General features: G+C 43.3%; 1 protein-coding gene across 1 annotated transcript in view; it reads left to right on the top strand.

Moving 5' to 3' along the window:
- Nucleotides 1-13,650, top strand: part of SLC22A23 (solute carrier family 22 member 23) — a 231,441-nt gene that overhangs the window by 94,379 nt on the left and 123,412 nt on the right. The window contains exon 3 of the mRNA XM_073630978.1: nt 9,715-9,869. Coding sequence (XP_073487079.1) covers nt 9,715-9,869 — 155 coding nt within the window. The remainder of the gene's footprint in view (nt 1-9,714; nt 9,870-13,650) is intronic.

Genomic DNA, 13,650 nt, shown 5'->3' with positions numbered 1-13,650 from the left:
ATGGTAGTGGAGGATCTGTGGTCCCTTCCACTAAGGCCAGACCTGCTCACACAGGGGCCGATATTCCATCCTACTTTATGAATGCTAAATTTAATGGCCTGGCTATTGAGACCCACATTCTGAAAAGACGTGGGCTTTCCAGGGCAGTTATTTCTACTTTAATGCTAGGAAGCCAGCTTCTAGAGCTATATATTATAGCGTCTGGAAAGCTTATGTTTCCTGGTGTGAATCCAAGGGTTGGCACCCTCGGGGATAAATTGGAGGCAGAATTCTTGCCTTTCTACAAGTAGGCGTAGAGATGAAGTTGGCCCTGAGTACTATTAAGGGCCAAGTCTCAGCTTTATCAATTTTATTTCAAAGACCACTTGCATTCTTTAGTCCAGGGTTTCATGCAAGGAGTGATGCGGATTAATCCGGCAGTTAAATCACACTTAAGCCCTTGGGACTTGAATTTAGTTTTGTCAGTGTTACAAAAACCGCCATTCGAACCATTAAAGCATGTTCCCTTAGTCCTTCTGACTAGGAAGCTGATATTTTTGGTTGCTATATCCTCAGCAAGGAGGGTTTCATAATTGGCTGCTCTTTCCTGTAAAGAGCCATATTTGATTATTCATGAGGACTGAGTGGTGTTATGCCCTCATCTAGGCTTTTTGCCAAAAGTGGTTTCAGGCTTTCATCTGAATGAAGATATTGTCCTGCCATCATTTTTTCCAAAACCATGTTCCAAGGAAGAAAAGTCACCCAGAGGGTCCTAAAAAAGGACAGGCAGCGTCAAAATCCATTGTGACTAAGTGGATTGGGCAAATTATAATTTGAACTTATGATTTAAAGGGAAAGATTCCCCCTTTTCAAGTTAAGGCGCACTCTACCAGAGCGGTTGGTGGTTCTTGGGCAGTGCGTCACCAGGCCTCCATGTCTCAGATCTGCAAGGCCGCGACTTGGTCTTCAGTGCATACATTTACAAAATTTTATCAAGTAGATGTAAAATGGAATGAGGATATCGCCTTCGGGCGCAGTGTGCTGCAAGCAGCAGTATAATTCCTCAAGGTCTGGGGGTGCCCTACGGGTTGTGTCTCCCTCCCCTCAAGTAGCATTGCTATGGGACATCCCACCAAGTAATTACTTGAGGCCCTGTGTCCTATGATGTACGATAAAGAAAATAGGATTTTTAAAACAGCTTACCTGTAAAATCCTTTTCTTGGAGTTCATCATAGGACACAGAGCTTCCACCCCTCTGTTTTATGGGGTGAGAGTATATTACTTATATTGCTTGGCTACAAAAACTGAGGACTTCTGGAAGGAGGAGGGGTTATATAGGGGAGTCAACTTCCTGTATTGGTTATACCAGTGTCAACACCTGAAGGTAGGCCCATAACCCACCAAGTAATTACTTGAGGCTCTGTGTCCTATGATGTACTCCAAAAAAAGGATTTTACAGGTAAGCTGTTTTAAAAATCGTATTTTTTCGAACTCGTACAAGTGAGGATGGCCTCTTCACACGAATCACTACGCCTGTGTGAATGAGGCCTTAGCTTGGTGAACAAAAAAAGTGTTTTTGCTTATTATTGAATGATTGAAATCAGCAGAGCTTCACCCCTTTCACTAAGCTAAGTGAAAATTTCCTTGCAAAGTAAACAGCCTATTTGCCGTTAGTAAATCGACCCCCTAGATCTTGTAAGGAAAGTCTAGCTTTACTACAGTCTGTCCCAATTTTCCTCTGTACAAAAGCGGATTCTTTGATTTGTTTAAATATTCTTTACATAACATGCTTTAAATTGACTTGATTTCTCTGACGTTCTGTTTTGCTGGTGAATTGTCCAAGGTTTCGAGAACTGCATGCACTGCAATCTTATGACAACCCTAACAGAGGCGTACGGCAGGATTTGTGTGCTTGCTGCATAAAAACCCTCACTGTGTAAAATGCAGACTACTTGGTGCTTCGGTGTCATTTGTATTCCTAAAGCACTCGTAGACTACCGAAGGTGTTATGGGCTCGTAACTTGTGCCCGGGTTGCCTGTGATCTGCAAGGTCATCATCGTTACTATCTTTGACCTTGAAATCGCCCTTCACAGTGTTACCATCAAATAGTTCCCTAGCATGTTGCTGCCCAGAGACAAAACAGAAGCGAGACTGCAGTTATTCACTAGTACGCATGTACGGTATTCCTCCGGTTACTAAGCAACTATTAAATGACTCTGCTGGGGAAAAGACCATAGGATTCAACAAGAATACAAGACATCATTAATGTTAGAATTGCATATAAACACCTTTTTGTTTCCCAAAAATGCTTACAGGAATTTCCACTTTTAATGACATGTACCCTGTGCCATAGAACAAAAGGGACAGCGCAGTCTTTACTAAAAAAAAAAACAAGTCATTTGATTCAAAATTAGAACTTAAAATATAGTAATTGTCTTGAAGCACAAGACGTAGCCGAAGAAAAAGTAGAAAGTCTCTTTCAATAACATTCCAAATGATGTGGTGCTTTATAAATGCATGGCTTATTAGAACAATATATACTTTGTAGTATTGCTTAACCTATTTGTACAGACAATTAAGCACACTTAAAGTTTAAAACAGAGCTTTCACTGTTTCACTAAAACACGTATATTTATGTGCAGTTTATTAGCCACATAGACTTATTCTTGCCGACAAATGAAAAAAAAAAACCCTTAGTCCTCCCCACAAAGTCAACTTTCTTTTGTCCGCAATTCTGTATGCTAACTTAACCACTTCAGCTCCGGGAAGGTTTAAACCCCTTCCTGACCAGGCCATTTTTTTGGGATACGGCACTGTGTTGCTTTAACTGACAATTGCATGGGTGGGACGATGCTGTACCCCAAAAAAATGTATTTTATTTTTTGCGCTATAAACAAAAAAAGAAAATTTTGAAAAAGAAACAAACAATATTTTTTACTTTCTGCTATAAAACACATCCAATAAAAAAATCAAATTTCTTCATCAATTTAGGCTAATATGTATTCTGCTACATACTTTTGGTAAAAAATGACCCAAAAAGCGTATATTGATTGGTTTGTGCAAAAGTTATAGCGTCTACAAACTATGGGATAGATTTATGGATTTTTAATTTATTTTTTATTGTTTTTGCTAGTAATGGCGGTGATTGGCGATTTTTAGCGGGACTGCAACATTGCGGCAGACAAATCTGACACTAGGGCTACTTACACACAGGGGTGTTGTGGGCGTCGGTGGTAAAGCGCCGCTATTTTTAGCCGCTTTTAACCCAAAAAGCTTGCTGGCCAAAAAAGGTTAAAAACGCCGGCAAAGTGCAGCTGCAGTGGCACTTTGCCGGCTCTTTGGCGGCGCTGCCCATTGATTCCAATGGGCAAGGGCACTTTAGAGCGGTGTATACACCACTCCTACAGCACCTCAAAGATGCACTCGGGCTTTCACACTGGAGTGAGAGGAGAGGCTCTTTACAGGCGCTTTGCAAGCGCTATTTTTGTGTGAAAACAGCCTAAGTGACATTTTTTGGGGACCAGTGACACCAATACAGTGATCAGTGCTAAAAAAAAATACACTGACACTGTGTAAATGACACTGACAGGGAAGGAGTTAACATCAGGGGCAATCAAAGGGTTAAGTGTGCTCCTAGGGAATGCTTTCTAACTGTGTGGGGGATGGACTGACTGGAAGAAGAGAGACATCTGTGTTCCTGATTAGCAGGAACACAAGATCTCTCTCTCTCCCTCTGTGACAGAACAGCGGTCTGCCTTGTTTACAAGAGGCCAGTCTGCCTCTCCTACAAACGATCCAATCACAGCGGGAGTGCAGCTCCGGTGACGCGCGCCTCAGAGCTGACAACAGGAATCACGTACAGGTATGTCATTTTGCGCTTAAGGGCCGCCCTGCCAGTAAATGTACGTGGGGCGGTCCTTAAGTGGTTAAAGTGGTATTAAACCCAATAGCAAACATTTATTATATTACAGCTTACCAATTCTTGAATGTGATGGCTGCATTCGTTTTCTTTTTTAGGCTTTCTTCTATGTTCATCTGGTGATCTAGCCATTAGGTCTGTTGCTTTTCAAAACCACAAGCTCTCCATCAGATATATGTATCAGTTACAGAGATTAGACAAACCATTTTTGCACTGGCAGAGGTGCTTAGAATGATCAGCTTTTATTTATTTATGTAAAACCTTTATCTCAAAAGAAAATAAACTGCTGTTACTGCTGATAAAGTTCAAGCAGAAGCTTGGCTTCAATTGGTTAATGTATTTAAATCTGCTAGTACATCTAACACTCCCCTCCCTCCTGACTGACAATGCTGCTGTCCAAATGTGCCCCCTGTGCTCATTCAGCCATAGTGGGGACACTCTAATACAAGAGGTGTGTTGCCAGATCAGCAGGTAAAAAAAAAGGTAAGATTGATAAGATGCAATATTTGACATTTTTGGCTATGGGTTTAATAACGCTTTAATGTGAAACTGAATTCAAAAAGTGAAGATTTGCTATGTTATAGGGAACATTTAAAAGAGGTAATTGTGCCTCACGTGTACCTTGAAAAAAAGTACATTATGTTGTCTTCTTAAAAAATAACAGTACACTTCCTAGTATGTGAGGACGCCTTAGCATTTCTCTGTCTACAGCAGGGGTGTCAAACTCCATTTAGTTGCGGGCTGCATGAGCATTATGGTTGCTCTCAAAGGGCCAATTGTATCTGGGGTGCGCTGTGTACAGAATGCAGGGTTCAGGAGCGCATTACGTACAGACTGCAGAGTTCAGGGATGCACTGTGTACAGAATGCAGGGTTTAGGGTTGCACTACGTACAGAGTGCAGGGTTCAGGAGTGCATTACGTACAGAGTGCAGGGTTCAGGAGTGCGTTACAAACAGTGTGCAAGTTCTGGAGTGCACTATGTTCAGAATGCAGGGTTTAGAGGCCTGACGCATACAAAGTGCAGAGTTCAGGAGTGTGCTGTGTACAGAGTGCAGGGTGTGCAGCCCCAACCCCCCCCCCAAAGCTTCCTCAAATCTTTCTCTCCTGCTTGGTTGGGCTCTAGTACCTCCCTATGTAGGCAGCACACCTTTCAGGGAGATCATTCTATCTCTGGAGATCTGTCCTCACCGTAAACACATGCAGGGATCTTTTAGATCCGGGAGCCGCTAAGCAAAGCTGCCCCTTGTAAATACTGAAGGCTTTGGTGTTTACAAGTGAGAGCTGGAGGTGGCAGAATGGAGATCTGCCATGTTCTGGCTGCAAAACTGCGTGCAAGGGCCACAAGACGAGGCTTGGCGGGCTGGATTCGGCCTGCGAGCCTTGTGTTTGACACATGATAGTGTAAAATTTCACTACTGCACTGTTGTCCTTGCTGGAGGCTGTGACATGAGGAAGTAAAGCCTGTCCTCTATCAAGATGGCCACCTTCATATAGAGCGACAGAACAAGGCGTGTTAAATCAGTAATGGGAAAAGACCAACTGCAGAGAGACCACAGCCAGTACTGTTGACTAGTTCACTTTTCACTCTGACTGCCTTTTTTTGGGTACAGCTTGCAGAGCTCTCTTAAGTGGCGTGGCCAGCTTGCACACCTCAGCTTCTATCTGACTAGCAGATTATCCTGCTATCCAACTATGCAAAAAATGGTTGTATCTACTGTAGAACAGACAGCAGCCCCAGAAATATGCAGATTGACTTGCTCCTTTCAGTGCTCTGTGCTTTAAAAGAAACCGTAACATTTAACACTCAGCTGTCTTTCAGAGCCTTTTTCGATTCCTTACCACATCCTTATAGAACTAATCGTGACGTTATGATTTCCTTACTAGAAAATATTAGCTGGTTGAATGTTCCAGTGCTATTGTAAATAAGGAAACCACACTGAAGAGGGAATTGGATCCTATAACACTCTAAAAGACATGCTGGTAGGGTAATCGGATCCTGTCTAAAATTGGCCCTAGTATATGTATAAATGTGTGTTAGGGACCTTAGGTTGTAAGCTCCTTGAGGGTAGGGACTGATGTAAATGTACAATATATATGTAAAGCGCTGCATAAATTGACGACGCTATATAAGTACCTGAAATAAAATAAATGATCTATTGGTTGTTTGCATACAAGTATAGAATCCCATACGGAGTTAGCTTATTCTTGGAGTATGCTTTTTTTCTTGTCACCATAACTAGATGCAATGTTTTGTCCTGTATCAGTAAATAAGCGGAAACCTGTGACACAGACATGTAGTAGATTAGTTACCAGATCAATAATATCAGTCTGCAGTAAGGACACTAGTAGTAAGAAGCGCAGGGGCCAGTATTAAGAAGTGCAGAGAGCAGAGGCCAGTAGTAAGGAGCGCAGGGGCCAGTAGTAAGGAGCGCAGGGGCCAGTAGTAAGGAGCGCAGGGGCCAGTAGTAAGGAGCGCAGGGGCCAGTAGTAAGGAGCGCAGGGGCCAGTAGTAAAAAGCGCAGGGGGCAGTAGTAAGAAGTGCAGAGCGCAGGGGCCAGTAGTAAAAACCACAGAGCGCAGGGGCCAGTAAAAAGAAGTGCAGAGCACAGGGCCAGTAGTACATACAGCCAAGCTCATAAGTCAGTAGTAAACACAGGTTTCCCCCCTCCTACTGTAAAAATGCACTCACTAGACCTCAGATTATTATGCAGGATATATATAGCACCAACAGTTTGCGCAGTGCTTTACAAAGTTAGGGCTGACAGTACAGTTACAATACAATTCTATACAGGAGGAATTAGAGAGCCCTGCTCGTTAGAACTTACAATCTACAGTAAGAGGGAGGGTCAAGTAATTTAAAAGGTGATAACTGTGGGGGATGAGACGATGAAAGAAGTACAGTTGTTAGGTGGAGGCAGGATAGGCTTCTCTGTAGAGAAACGTTTTCAGGGATCACCTAAAAGTGGATAGAGTTGGAGATAGTCGGACAGCTTGGGGTAGGAAATTCCAAAGGATGGGGTTATGGGAGGAAGTGAGGAGGAATCTAGAGAGCATGAGGTCTTGGGAGGAACGAAGAGGATGATTTGGTTGGTATTTTGAGACTAGGTTAGTGATGTAGCTGGGGGTCAAGTTGTGGATGGCTTTGTAAGTTGTTTGTATCTTGATCTAAATTTGTTGGGTGAGCGGAAGCTAATGGAGGGATTGGCAGAGAGGGTAGCAGATGCTGAGCGGTTCGTAAGGTGGATGAGTCTGGCAGCAGCATTCATGATAGACTGAAGAGGGGATAACCTATTTAAAGGTAAGCCAATGAGGAGGGAGTTGCAGTAGTCGACGCAATAGATAACCAGGAAGTGAATCGAGAGCTTTGTGGTTTCATTAGGGAGGGGACGCATTTTGAGATGTTGCAGAGGTTGAGGTGGCAAGCTTTGTAAAGTGATTGAATGTGGGGCCGAAAGTAGAGTTCAGAGTCCAGGATGACACCTAGCACCCTGGCATGCGGGGATTGGTAGATGGTTGTGCCATTGCTCTTGATAGAGATGTCAGAGGAAGAGGCAGGGGAGGAATTATTATGAGCTCAGTTTTGGACAAGTTGAGTTTGAGGAAGTGGTGTGATATCCAGACAGATATGTCTGTTAGCAAGTTAGTGTAATGCGTGAGGAGACTGATGGAGTGAGCTGAGGGGAGGACAGATAGATTTGGGTGTCGTCAGCGTAGAAATGATTTTGAAAGCCATAATAGGAGAGGTCCAAAAACAGAACCTTGGGGGAACCAGACGGAGAAACGAAGGAGAGTGGAGGAAGTAGAATTGCAAGTGAAACTGAAGGTGTGGTGGGATGAGAGCCAGCCAAGAGTACAGTCACGGAGACCAAAGGAGTAACGTTTTTTTGAGGGGGTGGTCAACCATATCAAAGGCAGCCCAAAGGTCCAGAAGTAGGAGTACAGAATAGTGTCCTTTGCTTTTGCTGTTTGTCATTTGTGAGTTTTAAAAGAGCAGTTTCCGTGGAGTGTTGAGGGCGAAATCCAGACTAATGAAGTGGTCACTCGGTTATAGACCTGGTGTTCAAGGAGTTTAGAGGAAAAGGGGAGCAAGGAGATAGGGCTTAGATTGTTAAGATTGGTAGGGTCCCAGGACGGCTTTCTAAGTGTGGGGATGACTAGTGCATGTTTTAGAGAGGTAAGGAAGATACCAGAAGAGAGGGAGAGATTGAAGATGTGGGTTAGGGAGTGTAGGATAGTATTTGACAGGGAACAGGGTCCAGTGGACAGGTGGATATTTGGGTATTAGAAATGAGCTTTAGCTTCTCCTAGTGCAGGTTTTCTTTAAAATACAGTATACAGTATGTGAACCCTCACCTTCTGAAACAACTCATTCAATTTAAAATAGAAATTATAGGAAAAATATTTGTGTATAGATATAAAAAATTATAAATACCTTTTTTTTTGTTCTGCATAAAAGGCGTAGAAAGATGGGAGTGGAGAAACAGCAGTACATCAATCTTCCCAGTAAATGGCTGTGCAGAAGGGCATATCAGCAGAAGTCTAATCATTGGAGGACAGGTAGGCTGTGCTCCCAGCACAGCCATAAAACTGACTGCACTGAGATGGATGTGTTCTCCTGCTTAGTGTGGTCAGTTTTTAATAGGAAAGCAGGGGGACTGGCAGAAACACCAAGAATTTCACACAAAGGAATCAATATAAAGAGAACAGGATACTTTTTCATACAAGTATAAATCATGGGTGTTATATAAGGAGCCACATCCTATTATTAGTTAGAGTCACAAAAACACTTAAGCACTTGGGCTATTAGGGCACCAGGTATCAAACAAATGACAACCACATATTAACATACATATTTCTATTTTTACGTAATATAAAACCTTTTGTTATACATAAAACAAATATAAAAAGGGGGGGGGGGGTATTCTGAGTCATTAATAGAAGTGTACCCAAAACAAATATCCAGACCTCAACATGCTTATTGCAGTTGTAAGTCAGATAACCAACTGCTCAGTCCCAAAATGTACCGTGTGTAATGCTATAAACAGACTATTTCATCCTGGGATGCTGCAAATGTTGGAGGCTGGTGAGGTGATGGCTCGGTCTGTCCCAGTATTTTTCAGTGGTCTCACTTTGGGGATTGTGCGTGGTTCCGGGGGTGTCTCTCCCCCTCTGGAGGGTCTTGGGCTGATGGATACTCTTGGATAACCACATGCTTCTTGGATTGAAATATAGATTTTGATATGTATTTCTCCCGATGAAGTGACTTTGGTCATGAAACGCGTAGATCTCATCGGTGACTCCTGGATACCCACATGCATCTTGGATTAAAATATAGATTTTGATATGTATTGCTCCTGATGTAGTGACTTTGGTCATGACACACATAGATCTCATCAGTGACCCTCTTCTTCTTCCTCTTTTTGAAAAATGAATTTGTTCATAGCATTACACACTATCCATTTTCTGAGCAGTTGATTATCTTGACTTACAACTGCAATGAGTGTGTAGAGGGCTGGATATTAATTTTTCAGGTACACGTTTTATATTATGCAAAAATAAAAATATGTATGTTGTTTTGTGGTTGTCATTTGTTTGATACCTGGTGTCTTAAAATCTCAAGTGCTTTAGTGTTTTTGTGATTGTTTTCATACAAGTACATGTACAGGTACACCAGGCACATAGCAGGAATATAAAAGGCTGAGGTAGCATGTTATTGAAAGTACGTTTGCTGTATTATTTTACTCACAACTTGTTCCAGATGTATCGTTGACCCCATTGATACCTCACAAACAGTGTTTTTCTGTTCTCTTTCAGGATCGGCCGACGTCTTGTGCTGCTGTTCTCTGTAGTCTTCAACCTAGTTTTTGGACTTTCTGTGGCTCTCTCTGTCAATGTGACCATGTTCAGCACGCTCAGATTTTTCGAAGGATTCTGTCTTGCTGGGATTTTCCTCTGCTTGTATGCATTGAGTGAGTACTGCTCCCACTGAAATACAGTGCGTATAGAAATGAATCACGCCCCTTTAAAATAATTTCATGTTGTTGCTTTGCAGCCTGCAATGAAGACAGACACCCTTTTTGTTTTAACCAGCTGTATTTACATAATGCAACTTATAACATCCAAGTGAAAGATATAACGCCAACATGTAAAAAAAAAAAAAAAAAAAAAAAAATACAGCGTGTGTGTGTGTGTATATGTATGTGTGTGTGTGTGTGTGTGTGTGTGTATATATATATATATATATATATATATATATATATATATATATATATATTATAAATATAGTTGTTTTTTTTTTTCATTTTGCTTTGACATATGCTTTAAACAGCTTCCACAGGAACAGATCTTAGGAGTGTTACTTGGCTCACTGTTCAGAAGTTTCCTCAGATGTTCTGGCCTCCCGAGGGACACCTGCATCTTGCTGCTCTCTCTCTCTCCGCAGATACCAATCCCACGACACAGAGGCCAGGATCTTTTCAGAATCCCTGGGCAGATCCTGGTCTCCACAAAGATTTTACCTTTTATATTCCAACCCCTTATGGTAATGAAACACATTCAAATGGTGCAGGCAGAACTTGATATATAAGTATACATTCATCACTATAACAAAAAATAAGCAATGCTCAAAATCAATCTTCAGTAAAAGTAAGACATACAGTATACCTTCTTCCTGATTTCCTGCTTGTGTGTTTCTCTTTTTCCTGCCCCCTCCCTCCATCGAGGGAGACATGCATCTAAACCTCCCTTGGTGCTGAAGCCTGATCCTCATTCGGTTCGCGCTACTGACAGGCGGTGAGGAAGCGATGCGCCGCCACTTGTAACCCCATTTTTCATGTCAAATGCATTGCAACCGTGTGCAATATATGCTGTTGTGAGGCATTTGTGGTGCTTTTCTTTTCCTTGAACGTGTAGAGTTTGGCGGGCTTGGCGTCCGTCAAGTGCTACATGTGGGGTCAACTGGCATGTAAACATCCCCGTCCGCTGCCTGTTGCAGCTCAAGGGGGATGGTTGGCAGGCTTCAAAAACACGGCTCAACTTTGCATTATTGCCGCCCCCAACTGCAAGTCTAAACAAGGCCTTACATTTCCTTGCACTGTTTCCTAACCCCCCCCAACATACCACCTAAAACTAAGATGTTAATTACCAGGTCAAACTCCTCCCCACCCTCTATCACATCAGTTATCTTATGAAAAAAACAAGCAGTGATTGCACTACAGCAGGCATGTCCAAAGTCCGGCCCTTTCGGACGGCCCGCCTGGTGATTTTGACATATATAAATATCTTTTGTGGCCGCCCCCAACAAATCCCCGAGCGCCGGGGGCCACAAAAGATAAATGCTGGCTGCCTTAGAGGGACGGGACGAGCGCTGTACATATAGGAGTATTTCCTGTTTATACGGCGTCCTGTGTAAAGGGAAGTCCCGTCTCCTGTGCTGCCATTGGACAACTGTTCTGTCCATTACAGGAGGCGGGACTTTCAATTAAAGAGGCAGCTGAGAAAACAGGAGTCTTTCCAGTATGTCTGTTGGCGCTCGTCCTGCCCCCTCCCTGTCTCCTCCAAGGCTGCAGATGACGGACATGAATCAGGCTGCACTGACGGCAATGGTGAGTCTGTATTCATGTCAATGTGGGTGCTGCATTAATGACAATGGAGTGGGTGCTGCATTAATGACAATGGAGTGGGTGCTGCATTAATGACAATGGAGTGGGTGCTGCATTAATGACAATGGAGTGGGTGCTGCATTAATGACAATGGAGTGGGTGCTGCATTAATGGCAATGGAGTGGGTGCTGCATTAATGGCAATGGAGTGGGTGCTGCATTAATGGCAATGGAGTGGGTGCTGCATTAATGGCAATGGAGTGGGTGCTGCATTAATGGCAATGGAGTGGGTGCTGCATTAATGGCAATGGAGTGGGTGCTGCATTAATGACAATGGAGTGGGTGCTGCATTCATGGCAATATGGTAGGTGCTGCATTCATGGCAATATGGTAGGTGCTGCATTCATGGCAATATGGTGGGTCCTGCATTAATGGCAATACGGTGGGTGCTGCATTAATGGCAATACGGTGGGTGCTGCATTAATGGCAATACGGTGGGTGCTGCATTCATGGCAATGGAGTGGGTGCTGCATTCATGGCAATGGAGTGGGTGCTGCGTTCATGGCAATGGAGTGGGTGCTGCATTCATGGCAATGGAGTGGGTGCTGCATTCATGGCAATAGAGTGGGTGCTGCATTCATGGCAATGGAGTGGGTGCTGCATTCGTGGCAATGGAGTGGGTGCTGCATTCGTGGCAATGGAGTGGGTTCTGCATTTGTGGCAATGGAGTGGGTTCTGCATTCGTGGCAATGGAGTGGGTGCTGCATTCGTGACAATGGAGTGGGTGCTGCATTCGTGGCAATGGAGTGGGTGCTGCATTCGTGGCAATGGAGTGGGTGCTGCATTCGTGGCAATGGAGTGGGTGCTGCATTCATGGCAATACGGTGGGTGCTGCATTCATGGCAATACGGTGGGTGCTGCATTCATGGCAATACGGTGGGTGCTGCATTCATGGCAATACGGTGGGTGCTGCATTCATGGCAATACGGTGAGTGCTGCATTCATGGCAATACAGTGGGTGCTGCATTCATGGCAATACGGGGGGTGCTGCATTCATGGCAATACGGTGGGTGCTGGATTCATGGCAATACGGTGGGTGCTGGATTCATGGCAATACGGTGGGCGCTGCATTCATGGCAATACGGTGGGCGCTGCATTCATGGCAATACGGTGGGTGCTGCTTTCATGGCACTTGTGAGGCTACAGATGGGCACTGATTAGGCTGCATTGATGGGCACTGACCCATATTTTGCTTCACAATTCTTTATTTAAAATGTAAGATTTCTTCCTGAAACTTCCTTTTTAAAAGTGAAGGTGCGTGTTATAAGCCGATAAATACGGTATATCCAAATAACACACCCAAGCTCATCTCTTCACTACACACAGCCACAAAGGCAAGAGAATTCTTGTTGGCCAGTGTATTAGTGCTCGGATGGACACACTTAGACCAAATTTTAATGGTTTAAAGAATGTCAGGCAAAATGGTCGGCCCTCAAGCATGTTCACTTCATCAAATCTGGCTCTCTTTGAAAAAAGTTTGGATACCCCTGCACTACAGTATCAAATAGGAATCAAAATCCAGTTCTTCAAGGACAGTTGCCCTCACTAAATATCCACACATAAAATATATCCAATATTAAATATAATTATATTGTGCAGTCAACCGATAAGAAATGCAAGTGCCTCACAACAAATGCAATAAATATTAAGATATCTTACTTGCAACTCCATTGCACCAGTGACGATGTCTCATAGGATAAAAGGTTTTGGGCAGAGCTACAGCGGTGAATCCCGCAACCCCCCCCCGTTTTACTTCCTACACTATAAGAGATCTTCTTCTTGCATACTATGGCCTGGAATAGGCCTACTACTTTTGAGGTCTGAGGATCTGGTAATGCAGTTTGCAACTGTGGGGGCACACAGCGGTGATGAATCTATTCACTTGTTGGAGGATTTAAGTGGCTGCATTACTTCGGTCTATGGACTTTGGTACACAGCACTTTTATTATCTGGGACATTCTATTGTATATTTTCTATGAACACTTATATGAATTTGTTTCGGATTGTCTTTGAATTATAGGTATAATTTTTTCTTGCACTTTCATATGCATTGCACTTTCGCTTGAATTTTGTGGATTTCCTATGAATTT

This window comes from Aquarana catesbeiana, linkage group LG05, assembly GCF_042186555.1.
Source record: "Aquarana catesbeiana isolate 2022-GZ linkage group LG05, ASM4218655v1, whole genome shotgun sequence".
Lineage (NCBI taxonomy): Eukaryota > Metazoa > Chordata > Amphibia > Anura > Ranidae > Aquarana > Aquarana catesbeiana.
The sequence above is the reverse complement of the archived record's forward strand: the minus strand, read 5'-3'. Positions and strand labels throughout refer to the sequence as shown.